General features: G+C 55.7%; 1 protein-coding gene and 1 long non-coding RNA gene across 4 annotated transcripts in view; one reads left to right on the top strand and one right to left on the bottom strand.

Annotated features, from left to right (window-relative positions):
• Positions 1-12,725, bottom strand: part of LOC118677241 — a 51,298-nt gene extending 38,573 nt beyond the window's left edge. For both annotated transcript variants that reach the window (XR_004974353.1, XR_004974355.1), the window contains exon 1: positions 12,061-12,725. This is a non-coding gene — a long non-coding RNA (uncharacterized LOC118677241). The remainder of the gene's footprint in view (positions 1-12,060) is intronic.
• Positions 12,726-12,878: 153 nt separating this feature from the next.
• On the top strand, positions 12,879-17,097 carry POU3F1 (POU class 3 homeobox 1). Of its 2 annotated transcripts, XR_004974316.1 has the most exons (2): positions 12,879-14,619; positions 15,952-17,097. XR_004974316.1 is itself a non-coding variant. In XM_036351835.1 (1 exon), the coding sequence occupies exon 1, from the start codon at positions 12,942-12,944 to the stop codon at positions 14,289-14,291; it is 1,350 nt and encodes a 449-aa protein (XP_036207728.1). In that variant the 5' UTR covers positions 12,879-12,941; the 3' UTR covers positions 14,292-15,819. The 2 variants fall into 2 exon arrangements, 1 of the variants encoding a protein (XP_036207728.1); XM_036351835.1 differs by lacking the exon at positions 15,952-17,097 and having other exon boundaries at positions 12,879-15,819.
• The last annotated feature ends 3,164 nt before the right edge of the window (positions 17,098-20,261 follow it).

Here is a 20,261-nt window from a genome sequence, read left to right as displayed (position 1 = left end):
GAAGAGTGATCACAGCAGCAGCTCGGCTCAAAGCTTGCCCACCCACCCCTCTGAGCCCCCTCGAGCTCCTCCTCTTGCCAACACAACAGCCCCCTTGACCCTGGTCCCAGGCTGTTTGTTTACCACGGCAGCGTGGAGAGGCTTTGCAGCCACTCAACTTCACCCTCCGAACGCTTGGTGCTGGCAAGGGGCCAGCAGCCCCTGCAGCAGAGCTGGCGGGCTGCCAGGCAGCCCAGCGTCCTCCAGGCTGGGTCATAGCGAGGGTCACAGGCCCGGCCCAGCGGGGTGGCCAAGCCAGGCAGCTGCTGACAACCCCACAGCAAAGACGGAGCCTTGGCTCTATAGGGAGGGCCCCCCACTCCTCAGGGAGCTTCTCTAAGAAGCAGGTGGGGAGAGGAAATACACACACAGAAGCGTTACAAATGTATAAACACTGACCAGCTCTGCAACGCACACACACTCAGTAAGTATAACTGAACTGATGGTTCTGTTAGGCATTCAGTCAGCGGATGGGTGGATGGGTGATGGATGGATGGATGGACGGACGGACGGACGGACGGACGGACAGTAAGACAGATGGAGTCACAATTTCCAGGTTAGCATAGCCCATCAGTGCAAGATCTTTCTTCATCCCACCCAGAAAACACCCTTTGTTCACCAAAGACTGAAGAGCCCGACTCCTTCCTTGACCCCTGAAAATTAACAAGTTCTCTATTTCCGCTTCTCCATCCCTTTTCCTACAGGAGAGGGTGAAGGAAAGTCCAGGCCATGGGCATGGCTGGTGGTCAGAAACCAAGAAGCCCACCCTGGCTGAGGCCTGTGCACTGATGTTCTCAGGAAAGGTCAGAGGGAGCCAGGCAGGGTAAGTCCGCCCCTGCTGCCTCCAACGGAGTCAGCAACGCACAGGCAGTATCGCCAGACAACAGGTATGGAACCTTCTTTTCTCCCTGCCAGGAGCCTCTGCCCTGAGCTGTGACTGGGCTCTCTGAACAGAACCCAGGGGACTGAGCTGGAGAAGAGACAGAGGAGATATGGCTGGGAACCCCTGGGGAGAGGAAGCTATGAGGCAGGCCTGGCTGGATGGGATTAACCTGGGCACCCCCCCCCCTCTAGCTCCAGTCTACTGGGTGGCTTCCAGGAGGCTCAGGGCCTGATCCTGGGCAGGGCAGAGCCAGGACATGAAAGACCCTGGAGCTGTGATGCTCTCGGGGTCACCCCACCCCTCACCCACTGTGGGGATCCTGGTCTTTCTGGGTGGCAGGCACCGGGTGCCCCAAGGTGGCTGGGAAATGGGAAGAGTCTGGAAGAATCAAAGGGAGCCATCTAACCAGGCTTCTCTGAGTCCTCGTATTGTTGTGAAGATTAAATGAACTAACATATGGAAAGTGCTTGGGAACCTAGTGAGTACTAAAGGTTAGCCGTCAGCCCCTCGGATGGTGTCCAGCACAAAGTGGGCACTAAATACTTGTTGAATTGATGAATGAATGAATGAATGAATGAATGAATGAATGAATGAATGAATGAATCCTGCTCCTTCTTAGCCCCTCTACTTCAAGATACAAATCAATGTTATCTCTATTAAGATAATATTGACATTAAGTTTAATCCTACCCAAGGCCTTTGCACTTGCTGTTCCCTCTGCCAGGAGTGATTTCCCTCACATTTTCACATGGTTCACTCCCTTACTTGATTCAGGTCTCTGCCACTGGAAATGAGAAAGGGCCCTGACCACTGCCTGCTGACAGAGCACCCCCACACCCCGCAAGGCGTCTCTCCTTCCCTAGTCAAGGACCTTTACCAAGTATGAACACACACACACACACACACACACACACACACACACACACTTAACTAGACAGCCCAGGGCTAGGAACTTGAGCCAAAGGGCTCTGGCCGGGCAGGTGTCCCTCCATTCACTGATGGCCATCAGTATCCATGCACGACACGGGCTCAGCTCACCCACAGAGGAGGTCCTGCTCTGTCCCCAACTACCCCTCCTCTCAACCAGCCTTGGCAAGAACCACAGTACCAGTAGAGTCCACTGGACCAGGGTTTAAGAATCCTATCTCTAACACTTAAGGGGGGGGGGGGGGGCTTTTATTGAGCACTTACTGTGTGCCAGCCACTGTGCTCCTTACACACTTGCGCTCATTTAACCCTCACAACAACTAAGCCAGGTAGGTATTATCCTAGTTTATCCCTGGCCAAGGCAGAATAAACTGGCTAAGCGCTCGAGTTATGGAATGAGCTGCATTCAAGTCTGGATTCTTCCACTTACTTGCTGTGTGACCTTGGGCAAGTCGCTGCAGCTCTCTGAGGCTCTGCTTCCTTCTCTGTAATGAGAAGATAAGACAGCCCCTGCCTTTGATCCCTGTGAGGATCAAAGGAGATAATGGATGAAAGTGCCGCCTGGTACCAGGCATGCAGCCTTCAATCAAGGTCGGAGCCTGCCCTTCCCTCCTTATCTCACCAGCTCCCCTGCCAAGGTTTGCAGGCTGGGACTGGTCTCCCCGCGGTGCCAGGCACAGGGCTGGGCACAGCCAGCGCACACAGAATATTCTTGCCGATCGGCAGATTTTCCCAAGGCCTTAATTGCAGAGCGCACTCCCTCTCCCAGAGCACCCCAGCGGGGATCTTGGCTTGGGCCGCATGCGGGGCTGGAGGGAGGCCCCTTCCTGGCTCTGAGCTTCTATCTTGTTTGAGAGCCCTCACCGCCACCGAAGGCCCCTCTCAGCACCCCAGGTCCTGTCCTGATTTGCTGGGTCTGAGTTTCTCCCTAAAAAGCCTGACCAGCATCCTCGCTTCTCCAAGATCATGGCCACCTATAGGCCCACCAGTCACTCACCCAGTGCCTGGAGCTCTGACCCTGCCCCAGCCCCTCAGCTGGGCCATGCCATAGGCTTAAAGACATGCCCCACTCACACCAGCTGCCCAAATCACGCCTCCAGAATCCCAGGCTCCAGTCTGCCCACTACTCAACCCTCTGGCCACCACGCACCTGCCCACAGCTGTCACTTGCACCCCATCCAATAGTCCCCACACAGGCACACTCAGAACCTGCAGCTCGTCCACCCTAGCCATGCCCTCTGCTGGGCCCTGTAGGCTGGCAGAAAATCATCACGGCACTTTGACATTAATCAAAGACACGCATAAATAAATATGTGTAAATCACATGCAAACCAAGGTGGAAATTTACATCTTTCACTGCTGAGTTAGCATCTTCAGGCACCCACTAGAGTGGCTGCCTACAGCTCAGGAGGTTTGGGACAAGAGCCCTCCGCCCCCATTTAGGGGCCCACTGATTGATCCCAGATTCATCATTTGAGATTCTCGAACTTACAAGTTGGGAGTACCAATCAGCACTTATTGATTGCCTACTCCATGCCAGGCATCCTCTTAACTCTAGCTTCTACAGGCATTAAAGGAGCTACCATGCAAAGTGTTACCAGGCACATAGGAAGCACCCAATATATGTGGGCACCCAATATATTGATATTATCAGTATCATCTCTGAGCCTGTTTGTTCATTTGTAAAATGGGGATAATAGTGCCATCTAACTGGTGAGGATGCAAATGTGTAAACCCAGGTAGAAGCACAATTCCTGCACATGACAAACACTCAATAAATCTTAGCTATTATTATAAATAGCGTGTGTCCATGCCAACAAGTTCTGGAAAGATATAGCCAATAGGAGGTAGTTATGAGGCGTGAGGCGGAGAGATTCAGGGGGGACTTCCACTTTCTGTTTCATATATTTCTAAGGTAAAGAATTTTGACAAATGAACTGGTATTGCTTTTATCAGAAGCAAAAACAGTAAGATATTTCCATTTGGGGAATAAAAACCAGCATTCATGCCTCAGTTTCCTCCCATGGGTCTGTACCCTTCCCTACTCGGCCTCTCTCCCCGTGTGCCCTCCTGGGGGTCTGTGTTCCCCACACCAGGTAGGCCTGACCAGGGACAGCAATGTTCTCCGGACACACCATTCATATTAATAACAACTTCCGTGATTGTCCCTCTCTGGCAGGAAGAGCAAACCTAGGAACCTTGGAGCATTTCCACACAAGCTAAGCCAGGACTCGACTCTCCCACTTGCCCTCAGGAGTGGGGCTTGGACCCAGTCGAGGCTCTCTTTCTTAGATTTAGCACCACGGCCCACAGGGAGGCCATTATGTCTGGATTCAATGCTGCCCGTGACCTTCGGTGCCCTTCCCCGCTCCTGTCAGCAGCAAATATATCAAATCTTTGGATCCTATACATCTCCATCCTGGCCACGAACAAAGAACGCTGGGCAGGACTGGCTCCAAAAGGCCCTTGTCCAGGGTGCTCTGTGCCCATTGCCCAGCTCCTTTGGCTTCTGCCAACCCACCAGGTACAAATAAGAAGACAAGCCCTCTTCTCTGGAGCACACTTCTGCAACCAAAAGCCAGTCTCTCCCCTCGCCCATTAAAAACAAAAAGGCCCTGGCTGGTGTGGCTCAGTGGTTGAACATCATCCCATGCACGGAGAGGTCACTGGTTCAACTCCAGGTCAGGGCACATGCCCAGGGTTGTGGGTTCCATCCCGGGAGGAAGGGTGGGGAGGGGACGGGGAAGGGCGTGCAGGAGGCAGCCGATCAATGTTTCTCTCTCTCTCCCTTTTCCTCCCTCTCTCTCTCTCCAAACTCAATAAAAACATATTTTAAAGATAAATAAATAAAGAAGAAGAAGAAGAAGGAAATGAGATTGTGGGAATAGCAGCTCTGTGCTGCTGGGTTCCGAGAGCAGACAGAGCAGGAACACTGGGGGCTTGGGGCCCGATGATATGCACAATAGGGAGCGATGGAAGGCTTTCCAGGAAGCGAGTGACATGTCTGAGCTGTGTCTCAGGGGAGCACTCAGACTTGACTGAACAAAGGGGCTGGAGAAAGAGAGAACTGTCCTAGACCCGTCACTGGATTTTATGACCTATCTGCTTCCCTTCCACGTGCTTTTAACTCTGGTTTCCTGGAGCCGCTGGGGTGTAGGCTGCGGCTGTCCCTTGAGGTGCCCAAAGCAAGCAGACCAGTGAGCCTACAACTGGAGGTGAACTGAGGCACTACTATGATCCCTTCCCTGGTAGAAAGGAGAGCAGGGATACGAGTGTGGCACATGCTGTGTTCTCGGCCACAAACCAAAGTTGAGACTCAAGGGTGATTTGATCTGCAGTGACAAGTCCACCCCCAGGCTCAGACAGGTTCTGTCCCAGGCTCAGCAAACGTCCCCAAGTCAGACAGATGTCCAGGGCTCAAACAGACATTACCCCCAGGCCAGGAAGATGTTGCACCAGGCCCGGACAGATGCTGTGTCAGGTTCAGACACACGTCCTGGGTGCAGACAGAAGCTGTGCCAGGGCCAGATAATGTGCTGGGCTCAGCCAGGTGTCCCAGCTTCCAACAGATGTTGTCTCCAGCCCAGGCAGATGCTACCCTAGGCTCGACAGATGTCTGCCACCAGAGATGCATAAAGATGCTAAAAGGTCCCTGGGAAAATATAATTCCTAAATCTTCCTTTTCCACTTTCAACCTCCACCTGCCACCCCCCAAGAAAGCTGAGGAAAGCATGCATGGAGTCCAGCCAACTCTCTCCAGACTCTCCCAACGTGTAACAGCCAAGGAGCTATATCATCCTGTTCTTCCCCCTGACTCCAGGCTACCGCACGAAGGGGAGGAAGGCACATACTGTGGGGCAATGCATGAGGCACGTGAACAGGAGGAGCACAGAGCATCTGTGCTATCTGTGGGGTGGTTAATAGTGATGCCCAGGCTACCGGAACTGACTCTGCAGGAGATGAGGGGATTGGGGGCGGGGGGGTGGGGGAGCAGTTTAATGTAAGGACCAACCCCACTAAGTCCTACTCAAACCCTATACTCTGGGACTAGAGGGGAAGAAGTCCTGTGACCTCATCCCCACAGTCATATCTCTGGTCAACACCTGAAGAATGTCATTCCTGGGTCATCTGAAGGTGATTACTGCTCCAAAGCTGCATTAAGCCAGAGAGAAAAAGGAAGAAGGAGGTTGGCCCAGTGTGGACATGAAGTGGGAGACAGTCGCATTCATCAGCTTGGCCCTGGATGGAAGCATGACTGTCCTTCCTCAAGAGCTCTCGTGGGGGCTTTCTGGACAGGAAAGGAAAAAGAGCTCCCCCCTCTTGGCCACACAGCTCCCATCAGGAGCTACACAGCGATTGGGGTTCGGGAACTGTGGGGTACTGGATATTCCTGGCCCATGGAAGAGGTAGCCATTAGGGCTAAGATGGGGAAGTGAGAGGTGTTCCCATGAGAGCCCCATCCACCTTAAGGGACCTGGCTGCATTACCTCTTCTGGAGGGGAGCCTGGAGGCATGGCTCATGAATATGTAAATTAACCTTGAGACATGCTCACTACTGGGACCTAATGAGACTTCCCTCCATTTCTACCTACTTCCCCTCAAGAACTACCTGGAGGCTGAGGACGGTAAGGTGTGGTCTTTAAAACCACTCCCCAAAGGAAACGCTGTCCAACAGTTACAAACACTAATGCACACACATTAATACACACCAAGCACAAGCACCCTGACACAAGCACACAAATACGTATGGGCATCTATAAAGTACAAACACAGGAACCCGTGTCAGCATGCTAACATAGTCATCACATACACACACCACGCCCCCAATACACTACTGCAAACATTGTACCACACACAAAAGCAAGAGAACTCTCCTCTCACCCTCCCACCCCACCCAGGCTGCCCCCCCAAATCGGTATACAAAGCCAGCCCAGGAAGCCACCTTCGTTTTCTAATGATAGAGACGAGGACTTAAAATTTAAGTCTTAAATTATCACTCACTGCTCCCACCCCACCCTGTGGTGGTGAATTCTGCAGCCATCGAGATACAAAGTGTCAAAAAAAAAAAAAAAAAAAAAACCTCAAACCCAGCCCCAGCCTTTCAGAGTGATTAATCCCACTAATGATTTACCGATTTGCAGAGAGCGTGTTCTGCATAACCGGATTGTGGGCACTAACACCAGCTCAGAGATTGCCATTCGGCTAAAAATGAAAGTAAATTTCAAGAGCAACTGGCCACCTCGCGTCTGAATATTCTACTGATGCGCTGGGAGGACCCCCACCTCCACCCACAGGCCAAGGGGGCTGAGGCAGGGAGGGAAAAGCAAGGAAAGGTTCATCCCTAAGAGATATTTCACCTTCCATCTCGCCTTCCCTTCACCAAGGCTGAGAGCTAGGGAAGCTTAGGTTAAACAAGGGAGAAGGCTTGTTTCTCCCCTCCATCCCCTCCCCTCCTCTCTTAGGGGCTCTTTCAGGCACAGGAAGGACAGGAGACGTACAGACACTTGGAGGGTCTGAGGTTGGAGGGGGAGTAGGTGAGGGCTTGGGAGCTCAGAACAGCAATCACGTGCCATGTGGGAGAACTTTCTGGATGGTGGTGAGTACAGTGAATCTGTTTAGCTGACCCCAAGCTGCACCAAGGCAGCCGATGGACAAGCCGACCCTGGCACCGGCCCCGGTGGGAATCTGTGACAGCCGGGATCCTGCCAGGCTTTTCTAATCGAGAACACGTTCCAGGCCAGCACTACAGGGTATGGGCGTGGTCACTCCCAACATCACTTAGCAAGAACTGGTTGGGGGAGGAGGCGGGTTCTGATATTGCTCACATAGCCTCTTACTCACCCCAGGCAGCTGGGGAGGAAAACCAAGCCACACTTCCCCTTTCCAAGTTCCCACCTGGGCAGTCATCTCACCCCGCCTTCACAAGAAACCAACAGAGACCATCTGCCCAGCTGACAGATGAGGAGGTTGGGGTTCGCAGCAATTAGGAGGCTGAGGCTGGCCAGTGTCATCCAGCAGGCCTGATCTGAGCCAAGATGGCACCCAGATCTCTTGACACTCTGAGAATGTGGGATCTAGGGCATGAGGGGAGACTGGCAGAAGGGGAAGGTAGTGAGCTGTGAGTGCTGCCATCCTGTCCTTGCCCCCAGCCCCGTCCACCCCCAGCCTAGTCCCACACCGGGACAAAGACTCAAAGCCCTGAGTACTAGAGGGCATTCCTAAGATACCAGCTCCTTCAGCAACCCTCCCCCTGGGCCCCAATCTCCCTCTCCAGCTCTTCTCAGCACTCCTGGCTTCAAGGAATCCAGGCGGAGTGTCCTGAAGCCTGTCTCCCCCCAGAACTAAAAAGGCCTTGGGTCTGCAACTGCATCTACTCTCAGTGATTCCTGGACTCCAAGTCCTCACTGACCAACTGACAAGACACTGCACAGGGGCTCACAGTCCAGAGAGGGAAGGCAGCCAGACCCAGCTGCCCCCTCTTCCTCCCTCCCAAATCTTGCTGGGTGTGCCATTGTGCAGGCTCCCCTGTCTGGGGGGTTGGGGGGGAAGGAGCCTGGAATATTACAGCGCGTATGTGGCCAAAAGGGTGCTCATGGGGAGTGTCGCTGAGATCTAGAGGCTGTGTCTGAATGTAGATGGCAGAGATTCGTGTCTGTAACTCAGGGCTCTGCAGAGAAAGGAGATGGGGCTGGAGCTTGTGTAGTTGCCAGTCAGCCTGGCAGAGCCTTCCCCTGCAGCCCCTCTGGCTCAGAGACCCCCCACAGTGAGGGCCCCATCTGCTGGAGGCTCGGTGACCTGTGTCAAATAAGCAGGCGCTCGGTCACACTCCAGAGCCTGGCAGAGGCCAAGCCACTCTGGGAAAGCCCTGCAGCTTCTGGCCTGGGGGTGGGCTGGGCAGGGGCCTGGGAGCCTCTGAGCCGGGCGGCGGCCTGGCTGGGCGCCGTCCTCCACAGACAAGGGGAGTGACGGAATATGAAGAGAAAGGGCTTTCCTGCTTCCTTGAGACTAGCACTGCTGCCAAGCCACATGGACCAAACTCTGGGCTAGGCATGCCCCTTCCTCCTCTTCTGATCCCTGGGCAGATGTGTTCGTTCCTACAGGGTGTAGGTACATGTGTGTGTCTATGTCATGGGCGGGGTGGGCCCCTTTGTATCTGTGCAGTGGGGCGAGGTGAATGGACGAGGCTGGCTCTGTGCTCACATGTATGAACACGAGGCTGTGCCTATTTGTGTGAATTCGCATGCCGGTTGAGAGCCTCCATGCTTGTGACCCCAAAGGCCTGTAAGTCTCAAGTATTTCTGTGTCGCGGAAGGAATGCCTACTTGAGCCCATTTCAGCCTCTGCGTAGATTCTGCGTAGGTTCCCGTGGACACACATGCCTGTATGTTCATTGTGTGTTGGTTTGTGTGAATATGAATATCTATGACTATCCGACCTAGTGGTGCAAGTCCATGTGTCCCTATTATAAATCTATGCTTGTCCCTGGGCTAAAATGCATGTGTGTATCTGGGTGTGCGTATGTGTGTGTACATATATCTGTTCACATGTCTAAGCCATTCTGTGTCTGTGCGATCTGCTGGGTGTCCAACTCTTGTGTTCCAAGTTCTCCCCAGGGTCCGTGAGCGTAGGCTCCAGGAGAGAGCGGCTGTCCTGCAGCACGTGTCTCTGCCAATGACCATGCCACAGTCACCAGCATCCCACATAGGATCTCTGGGAGCAAGACCAAGAGGATGTGTTCGCCAGAATTTCTAGAGAATAAACTCTCAAATAAAAGAAAATTCTGTCTCAAGACCAAACCCTTATCATTGTCGAGGGTCTAAAACTTCCAAAGCAGAGAAAGGGATAGCATCCTTTCCTAGTTGGCACTGCTGCTCACCCAAGGGCAGCATCGAGCATTAAGAGGGCATCTAAATGACATGCTTGCTTCATCTTTGGAGCTTCAGAACAATCCTGAGAAGCAGGGATGACTGTTCCTGTTTTAAGATGAAGAAACTGAAGCTCCTACAAGCAAACCACTTAGCACAACGTCACAGGGCTGCTGATGGGAGTAAAGGGATTGGAACTGAGATTTGCTGACTGACAAGCTAGTAAACTAGGAGCCTGACTTTGTTACAGATGCCCCTCAATTCAGCACAGACATGGAAACTCAGCTTAGAAGCACCAGCTGGCCTTTCTTTCTACCGGAGAGCTACCCAAGATAGGGCAGTGGGCTCTCTCTTGCCAAAGCCACCACCTCCACTGGCACCCTCCCCCATCCCACTGGGGAGAGTAATGAGGAGAGGGACCATCACGGGTTCTGTGCTCTCGGACAAGCCTCGGTTCTTTCTGCTACGCACTGGCGATGACAGCCTCAGTGCACTCTCTCAGGGCTGAGAGGTGTAGGTACCATGATGAATGAAAAGCACTTGGTAAAGTACTGAGCCATCGCTCAAGTCTCAGTGACAATTCCAAAAACTTGACATCACAACACCTGTCCACTGTCCAGACATTTCCCCTCCTCCAACAAAAACTGAGACCAGCCCTAGCTCGTTCGGCTCAGTGGATAGAGTGCTGTCCTGTGGACTGAAGGGTTCCGGGTTCGATTCTGGTCAAGGGTACATACCCGGTTACATGCTTGATCCCCAGTAGGGGGTGTGCAGGAGGCAGCCAATCGATAATTCTCTCTCATCATTGATGTTTCTACCTCTCTCCCCCTCTCCCTTCCTCTCTGAAACCAAATATATATATATATAAAACTGAGACCATCAGAGCTGAAAGGGCCTGAGAGGTCAACTAGTCCAAACCTCCATAAACCCACTCTACAAATGAGGAAACTGAGATTTAGTTAGAGCAGGGGAGGAACTTGCCCATTCACTGGGCACTAACAATAGAAACAAGCAGAGTAAAAGCCCTTTCTGAGACCCTGCCACCCCCATTGTCTCGGGCCACCCTCTGACTTACCTTAGCAAGACAGGTGGGCTGCCTGTGGTCCCACTGTTGCCAATTTACAGATAGGAAAGCCAAAAGCTAGAGAGACTGGACCAAAGTTATTCTTGCCCAGGAAGATGGTGGCAGCCCAAGCATCAATGTCGTGCAGGTCTGATTAGGCTGGCATGAGACGAGCCTTCGCTACAGGGGTCCCAGCTGTGGTCCACCCCCTGGCGAGGGGCCAGGAAGGTGAGTGGACCAGGAGGTCTGCTGCTTCATGATCGTATAAAGGAAAGGTGATTGGAGGTGACCACTTCCTGAGCCAGAGTCCAAGAAAAGTCAGCATCCCTAGCTGGATTCAGACACGGCTCGTGAAGTGAGGGCGGTACCTAGGAGCCTGCTCAGGACAGGGGCCACTGGCCAGACAAGGACCTTGCCCTGTCCCACTCCATCCCTGGGGGACCAACCAGAGGCAGGACCTATGGTGTTCAGAGCACAGCCTGTGCCCAGGATGACCCTTGTCACTGTGGATGTGGCAGCTGCCACTAGATCCCCGTCACCCTTCTTCACACTCTGGGGCTTTATCCCACAGTCCTGACTTGCCCTGTGGGGGCCTAACTGGTTCTCCAGCGGCGTCCTGTGATCTGGGACCCCCAGAGCCCTGGAATCTATGAACCCACTGGAGGCAAGACCAGGGAGAGAAAAAATGAAGACTATGCCAGCCAGACCTCAGTGTGGGCCAGAGGCCCCAGCTCACTCCACTCGGCCCATAACTCAATGTGGGGTTTAGAGTCACCGACCAGCTGATGCTGAGGTCCGAGTCCACTTAGGATCCTTCAGAGAGTCCTCAAGGGGGAGGGATGAGGAGGTACCTGCATTGCATGTCTCACCCTTCCAATAAGGCCTTCTCTATCTCAATTCCCTTCTTGGTAGCCTCAAGCAAGTCGGGCTAGAGCCAGCCCAGGGCTTCATCGCAGGCTGGACAGCTCCCGACTGAATGCTGGATTTCTGAAGCGCCCGGCGCCTTTTCCCAAGTCCATGCCACTCCTCACCCACAGCTAGTTTCCCAGGACGTGACCCCGATATGACCCTGGCCAATGAGCCAGTCGGGCAGGGAGGAAAAGGAGCGAGAAGGCGGTATGGGGCAGATGTCGGTGAGCCCTGCGTATCCACCACCCCTGACTGCGGCGTTTTCCCCAAAGCCACAGTCTAATACCTCTCGCTCCGAAACCCGGAAACCCCGCGCGGCCTGATTACATCGCGGCCACCGGCTGTTCCACCGCGAGCCACCCGCACGGTACTCACCTGGGCCGCGGTGCCGGTGCGGTGCCGGGAGAAGGGGAGCCCGCGTGAGGCGTGAAGCTGGGGCGGGTCCGAATCTGCCCGCGCTGGACGCGCTCTCGGGCCGGCCCAGTGGCGGCGCTGAGTCTAAAAGGAGAAGAGGGGACAGGAGACGCGCCGGGGAGACGCGCAGGGGACAGCTCTATGCCCGCTGTAAACCGCGGGGGCAGGGCGGGCACGATGAACAGCCGTGCCGGAACCGAATCCGGTACCCACGCCGCCTCCCGCGCGCAGCCGCCGAGACCGCGGGAACCCTAGCCGGCTGACAACCGCTCCACGGAGGGAAGAGCGCGAGGGTGAGCCGCTTCTCGGAGCCCGAGCGCCTCCCGTAGCCCGCAGTCCTCGCCGCCGCCTCTGGCCTCCCGGGCGGGAGACGGGCGGGAATTCAGCTCGCGTGGAGAGTGCGACCCGCCGGGCTCCGAGCCTCCAGCGCAGAGGAAAAGAGGGGCCCACGCAGCCGGGACCAGAGGGGGCGCGGTCCCACGGCCACCCCCGCGCCACTCCCCCACGTGGCAGCCGCGCCCCCGGGGCGTGAGTGTGTACGCGGACGGTGGGGGGCTGTGAATGAAGCCCCAGCGGCCAATCAGCACGGTCGGCGCGCGGGACCCCGGGAGTGAGGCCCAATGGCGAGCTCTGGGCGGCCGGGCCGAGCGGCGGGCGGGCGCGGGGGGCGGGGGCCGGGACCGGGGGGCGGGAGGCAGCTCCGCGGGCAGCCAATGGGCGGCGGGTGGGGTGGGGCTCCGGAGCGCTGAGCGGGTCGAGGCTTTAAGCCGGCGGAGCGCGGCAGCAGGGCCCGCAGACGGAGCGAAGCGGCGGCGGCGGCGCGGCGCAGGGCGCGGGGCGGCATGGCCACCACCGCGCAGTACCTGCCGCGGGGCCCCGGCGGCGGAGCTGGGGGCACCGGACCGCTTATGCACCCGGACGCCGCGGCGGCAGCGGCGGCGGCCGCCGAGCGGCTGCACGCGGGGGTCGCGTACCGCGAAGTGCAGAAGCTGATGCACCACGAGTGGCTGGGCGCGGGCGCGGGCCACCCCGTGGGCCTAGCGCACCCCCAGTGGCTACCGACGGGAGGAGGCGGCGGCGGCGACTGGGCTGGCGGTCCGCACCTGGAACACGGCAAGGCAGGCGGCGGCGGCACTGGTCGAGCCGACGACGGTGGCGGCGGCGGTTTCCACGCACGCCTGGTGCACCAGGGGGCGGCCCACGCGGGCGCGGCATGGGCTCAGGGCGGCACGGCGCACCACTTGGGCCCGGCTATGTCGCCGTCGCCAGGGGCCGGCGGGGGCCACCAGCCTCAGCCGCTCGGGCTGTACGCTCAAGCGGCCTACCCGGGGGGCGGCGGCAGCGGCCTGGCCGGGATGCTGGCGGCGGGCGGCGGTGGCGCGGGACCGGGCCTGCACCACGCGCTGCATGAGGACGGCCACGAGGCGCAGCTGGAGCCGTCGCCTCCACCGCACCTGGGTGCCCACGGACACGCACACGGACATGCACACGCCGGAGGCCTGCACGCGGCGGCGGCGGCGCACCTGCACCCGGGCGCGGGAGGCGGCGGCTCGTCGGTGGGCGAGCACTCGGACGAGGACGCGCCCAGCTCCGACGACCTGGAGCAGTTCGCCAAGCAGTTCAAGCAGCGGCGCATCAAGCTGGGCTTCACGCAGGCCGACGTGGGGCTGGCGCTGGGCACGCTGTACGGTAACGTGTTCTCACAGACCACCATCTGCCGCTTCGAGGCCCTGCAGCTGAGCTTCAAGAACATGTGCAAGCTCAAGCCGCTGCTCAACAAGTGGCTGGAGGAGACCGACTCGTCCAGCGGCAGCCCCACCAACCTGGACAAGATCGCGGCGCAGGGCCGCAAGCGCAAGAAGCGCACGTCCATCGAGGTGGGGGTCAAAGGCGCGCTCGAGAGCCACTTTCTCAAGTGTCCCAAGCCCTCGGCGCATGAGATCACGGGCCTGGCCGACAGCCTGCAGCTGGAAAAGGAGGTGGTGCGCGTCTGGTTCTGCAACCGGCGGCAGAAGGAGAAGCGCATGACCCCCGCGGCCGGAGCCGGCCACCCGCCCATGGACGACGTTTACGCACCCGGCGAGCTGGGACCGGGCGGGAGCGGGGCGTCGCCTCCCTCCGCGCCCCCGCCGGCCCCGCCGGCCGCGCTGCACCACCACCACCATCACACACTGCCCGGCTCGGTGCAGTGACCCGCGCGGGCCGGGGCCCGGCTGGCGCGCGGCGAGGCGCCGCGCGGCCTGCACTCTTTTTGTTCGGTTGCTTTGGATTTTACAAAAAGCCCAGAAACTTTAGAACAAAACCAAACACCCGACGACCTTCTCCGGCGAGCGGCGAAGAGGACGGATAGGCTACGTCGCCCGAACCCCGGAGAGAAAAGGGAAGATCCGGACCGCGCCAACTCACCCGGGGCATCCTGCCCGCCGCCTGCTCCCTGTCCCCATTCCCTCGACGACCCCCATCCCTGCCCCCCGGGCTGTTCGGGGCCGGATCCCGGCAGCGGCCTCCCCACAGCGACAGGTAACGCGGTACGGGGTTAGGAATTCCCCGGGAGAGAGGGCGAAGAGAGAAGCGTTCCCCATCCCCTCTCCCCGGCGCGGATACCCGAGCCTGCGGATCGGGAGTGGGGGACTGTCACTTTATTCGCTCGATGCCTCTTCTCTCCCAAGAGGATGCGCCCCATTCCCCTGATCCTTCCTCCGGGCTCGGTTTTTTACGGTTTTTATTTATTCATGGAGCCTCTCGGCTCCTAGGGTCCTTCTAACTCCGCCCGCGCCCTTAATTTAAATCGCTGTATACTGTATTTATCGGGGCCCCGGAGGGGAGGCCGCGAGAGCCGCGTCTGTGTATAAAAGCAGGAAATAGCCAAAGCTTTAATCTAGCCTAATTTATTTTTCCCTCATACCGTCCCAGCCCTACCCCAAAAGAGCAAAACAAAACAAAAAAATAACACAAAAACTAACAAAAAAAAAATTTCGAGTGCTCATTTTCGTTTCGTTTTATCCGAGCTCCAACTCGGTTCCGGCCACGCTGTAGGGGTCTGCGCTCCCACCCACACCCCCCGATGGCGAGGGGCTCCTGCCCCGCTGCAGACCGACCACCGCACGGCAGGGCCCCCGCTCCCCGCGGGGCCCTGCCCTCCTGGCCACAAACAAATGAAACTTGGAAAAGTTGGAGGTATTTTTTAACCAGCTGTAGAAATAAGCCGTTCCCTGAGAGCCTTCCGCCTGAGTCCCTGCAGCTTCCGTCTGCTCCCTTCGCAGCCCCCTGGGAGATTGGAGGCTGGGAGAGAAATTCCCCTAGTTTGGGGTGAGGTGGGAACCATGTAAATATGTGAGATATGTACACACTGGCGGGGAGAAGAAACATTTTGTGCTTGATTTTTATTTTTGGTTTTCCGGGTTGCCCTCCGTCCCCATCCTACAGGATTTTGTACACCGACTAATCCGAAAAAGATATTTTAATATGATTTCCAGATTTCTGACCCGTCTCTATTTATTTTCTGGATGTGTCTGGAGCTTCCCCCTCCTCCATTTCTTGTTTCGTTTGTTACAGTTTGAATTTAAATTTTTATTTTTTTTATTTTTTGGAACAATGTTTCGGTGCATTCTCTTTGTATCTTTATTGCAAAAAAAATAATAATAAGTAGACTGGGAAGTTCCCTTTATATTTATGTTATAGTAAATATTTTATTACTCACATAAACATGTACCCCAGGGCTGTGTCCTGTCCTCTTTACTACCAGGGCTGGGTGGGTTTGTGGGTAAAGTGTGGGGCTCCCCTGGCTCACCTCCCCTAAAGTCTTGGCCTTGCTATTGTAGAGAAAGGTAACCACAACCACCCTTCTTCCAGGCCAGCCTGCTACCTGGGCCACAGTTGGGCCCCTGCCTCAGGTGAGTGAGTTTAGGAAGATGAAGCTGCCTCGAGTCCCCTCCCATAAACAGACTATCCTGAGACCGGACCTGGGCCAGGACAGTGAACCGCGGGCACCACACTGAATGGGGGTCAGCGTTCCTCGGGCACAACTCCACTGCTCTTCTTATCCAAGGAAGAAACCCACCTGGACCTGGACCCTTAGCCTGGCGTCTTTGTATCCCCGACCCCAACCCTGATCTTGGTTTCATTTTGCACTCCAAGTGTGGGGCCGGGGCCAATTTCACCATTCCGGGTCCTGGGGCAGCTGGAAGCTGGCTCAGGTCCCACCAGCCCGTCCCAGCTGGCTCTCCAACCTCAAGCATAATGGTACCTAAACCTACTTGGACCCACTGGCAGTTCCTGCAGGGGTCCTTCGTGAGCTGAGTGGGCCTAGGGAGGGAACCCTACCTGTTTGCTTCGACAAAGGCTTCTCAGCAAACAAACCACCTGCCTCAACTTTTCCTGCAGAAGAGTGGGGGCGTAAACAACTGTACCACCAAAAGCTCTGCCATCTCCACTCTAGGGACGGATACCCAAGGACCGCTCCCGACCCCCTACCCCCATCCAGGCAGGGATGCATATGCCTATGGGAGGACTCCACAGTGTGCAGTCAGGACCTGGGTGGAGGGCACAGACATCCTCAAACATCCCCTTCTCAATCCTTCAGCAGCAGCACGCCCCCTCCCCAGAGTCAGGGTGGTGGAGGCAGATCAGTGTTCCAGGCCCGAAGCTCAAAACTACCTGTGTCCCAGCCAAGCCCTTCTTTTAAAACAACTCCTTTTAAAAATACGAATAAAACAGCCCTGTCTTTTCCCTTCTCAAGAGAAACTACACGAGGTTTCTTTTACTATGCATGGAGACAAAGCTTGAAGCCACAATTGCTTGACTGGGGAGAAAGTTGTGTCCCCCGTGAGGGTGTATGTGTGGCCCCTCTCCCACCAGGGACGAGCTGCCAACTCCCAAGCCTGTGAGAGCCGGCTGCATCTAGGGTGTCCAGAGAGGTGCTCCCTGGCCCCAGAGTTGGGGGTCCCTGCCAGGCCGGGGTCTCAGGGTGATTGTGCCATACAGAGAATTCTGGTGACTTTCTGGGCTCTGCTTCTCAATTTTAGGAGCATTGTCTCTGCAAGTATAAAGTTCTCAAATGCCAAACCTCTCCCTCTGCTCCTTATTTTTCTCCCACTTTCACTCCAGCCTAGTGAGCAATTAGCCCTGTAATTGGCACCCGTGTCCCAGCCGGTCCCCATACTGGCAAGCCAGTGAGCCTCCCCATGCTTCTTAAAGAGGTAGCCAGGAATTTCTGGGCCAGTGAGGTGACAGCATGGCCCAGAGCATCAGGCCACCCTAGCTTGGCCTCTCATTTCCTGCTCCACGAAGTACGGAACTTCGAAGCAGTCACACTCCCTCCTTACATCTCCATTCCTGGATTTGTCCCACCCTCAGGGCCCTGAAATGGAAGCCCATGGAGCTCGCTCAGCACGCCGCCCTGAGCCTCAGCAGGTTTGGAGGTTGGAAAGAGTGACTGGGAAGACAGGGGTCTTTCACTGGCCTCTGCCTGCAGCTGACACCAATTGATTGATTGATTCCCCAATTATCTGCTTAATCCTGTACAAGAGGGTGGATTTATTATTTAAGCAAGTCAACTCAAAAACAGCAAAACAATGTGGCCTCCCAAGAACCAGCAGCAGCTGACGAGTAGAACAAAAAGATGAAAAAAAAAAGTAGAAAAGGGGACGGAAGAAAATCTTCCACTTTGTGAGGTTTTTGCTTAATGAGACACCAGCCTAGGGCAGCTACCCAGGAACCAACCCCTGGTCACTGAAGGCCCCCCATGGCTCCTTCCCTGTCTCCGGCCTGGGATGAGGGTAGGAACCATAGCACATTTGACCATTAAGGAAAAGCCATAGGGAGAGAAATATTTTTACCCTGGAGTCTTACTCCCTGAATAGAGTTTAGGAAAGACACAGTCCCCTGTGAGCTTGACCGAGCCGCTACTCCATCCCATGCATGTGTGGATCTACCTGCTCATTCCTGAGAGCCTCAGCCTTCCTTTCGTTCTAGAGGGGGAGAAGTCCCTAGCAGCAACCTTCGAGGAAGCCCACGCTTTCCCGAGCTGCTTCGGAATTTTCTGATCCCATCTTCCTTCCTCATTTGAACAACATTACGTCCTATGATCATGTGGCCACATGTTCTGTTAGAGCTTCACTCTCCTCATGTGAACTTCTGTGTGCTGGTGTATGAATTTGTGTGTGTGTGCCACTGTGGCTGCAAATTCATAGCCACTCCCAGAGGTAGGAGGGGGAAAAGAAAGTCTATGCTACACTGCTAATGCTTTGAGCTGGAAGAACATTTGCAGGTTGGGGGTTGATCAACAACAGGAAGAAGGAAGGTAACCTTCGTGGTCACCTGTGGTCATCCAGGCAAACCCAGAAGGAGCCCTACACTGTACCTCGGGGACACCCACCTCCTGCACCACAAAGGTGCACACACACACACACGCACACACTGGCACTGGCACTTGCACTGGCTTATATGCTGCCTGGCTTAGGTCTGGTATAATCATCCCTTGACCCCAGGTCTCGAGTGCATGTCCACTGGACTAGCTGACCCCAACCACAGCTACGCACTTAGAGCTGTTTGGAACCGAGTCTCCTCTGGAGAGGCTCTGGGCCTGCATGTGGGAGTGTCAAGCCCCCAGTGATGCACCCAGGCCCTGGCTCTCCCAAGCAGAGCTTGAGCTCCAGAAAGGAGACACACCTGAGCAGGGGAAGGAGAGAGAGGGGTTTTGCTATCTGGGCCCAATTGCTCCTCCTAAACTTAACAAGAGGATTCACCCAGACCCCCGGCTTAGTGACTGAAGCCAGAGTGGCCGTCAATCTTATCCTTGCCTGACATATTTGAAAACCCTGGAATCAGTGTTTGGCCAGCCGATCAGGGCTCTTCTTGCTGCCTTGGGAGGCCTCCGTGTGGGAGGACTGCCCTCTATTGGTCCCTGAACTGGGACATGGCAACAGTCACCAGGGCCATCTCACAGCTGAGTGTCCCCCCAAAAAGTCAGCTTCAAGTTGCCTCCGCTATGGGAGTGCCAGATAGAGCAGAGGCAACTATCACCTCCAAGGATGCAGCCCTGCTTCACGTACACACTCAGGCTGGCCGGAGACCTTCCTTCTCCATCTACCACCCCCCCCCCCCATCCCACGGCCACGCTCGGAAATTTGCCATCACAGCTACCTCCTCTGTCCGTCTCCCCTCACACCCATCCCCATCACTTCTGTCGGCCAGCTCAAACCCCAACGCACACGCTCCCAGCTCGCTCGCTCACTCACACACTAACACACTCATGGTCACACCCATACCACTGTTTGGCTGTCCAGCACCAGTTCTGTAGTCTTCGGCGCATAGCTCTCCAGAGTTGCCAGATGCCTAGCGCCTGTAACAGTTCATTAAACACACACACAGTCATGCTTTGCAGCATTTGACGAGGTCCCCATACTCTCAGGATATCCACGCACTTACCCCACAAACTGCTTTCCAAACACATCCATGCCCATCATTGTTCTCAGCTCCTCCCAGCTCTCTCCTGCTCCCTTCAGATAATTAAAGTTAGGCTGTGTGTTTGTATGTATATGTGATCTTATTTTTTAAACACACACCCCCACACGTACATATGCGTGTATATATACAAACACACACAGCAATTAGATCTCTCCGTTCCTACCATCATTCCTCTTGTGCAGTAAAACCTCAGCTACTCACATGTCCCCACATCACCACGCGATGAACCCAGCATCACCTAGTCACGGGCTCCTGATGTCACAACACACATCACACACACACACACACACACACACACACACACACACACACACTGGCACTTTCACACGGTGACACCCATCCCAAGCTCCCTGGTGTTTTTTCAGAGGCACGACCCACCTTCAGGGCATCTGACAGGGCTCCCCTCACATGAGCCGAGTACCAGGAGGGCTGTGCCTCAAGGACCCCCACGCACGTACGCCCAGTGGACGTGTCTCTGGCTGAGCCTGGCCAGGGTGGGTCTTGGTATTATTAGGCTGCAGAAACAGCACGGAGGCATATGGTCTCATACACAAGAAATAATGTTCATGTTAAATCAGACCTCATGCATAATGCATGGTGCCTGATCTCACATTATTTTGGGTGTTCGTCAAAATCAGTGTTCTTTCTTGTGAGGGCTTCTGAAAAGAAGGGGGCAGGCGTTTGCTAATTGCACC

Source organism: Myotis myotis, unplaced genomic scaffold (assembly GCF_014108235.1).
Source record: "Myotis myotis isolate mMyoMyo1 unplaced genomic scaffold, mMyoMyo1.p scaffold_m19_p_2, whole genome shotgun sequence".
Taxonomy (NCBI): Eukaryota; Metazoa; Chordata; class Mammalia; order Chiroptera; family Vespertilionidae; genus Myotis; species Myotis myotis.
The sequence above is the reverse complement of the archived record's forward strand: the minus strand, read 5'-3'. Positions and strand labels throughout refer to the sequence as shown.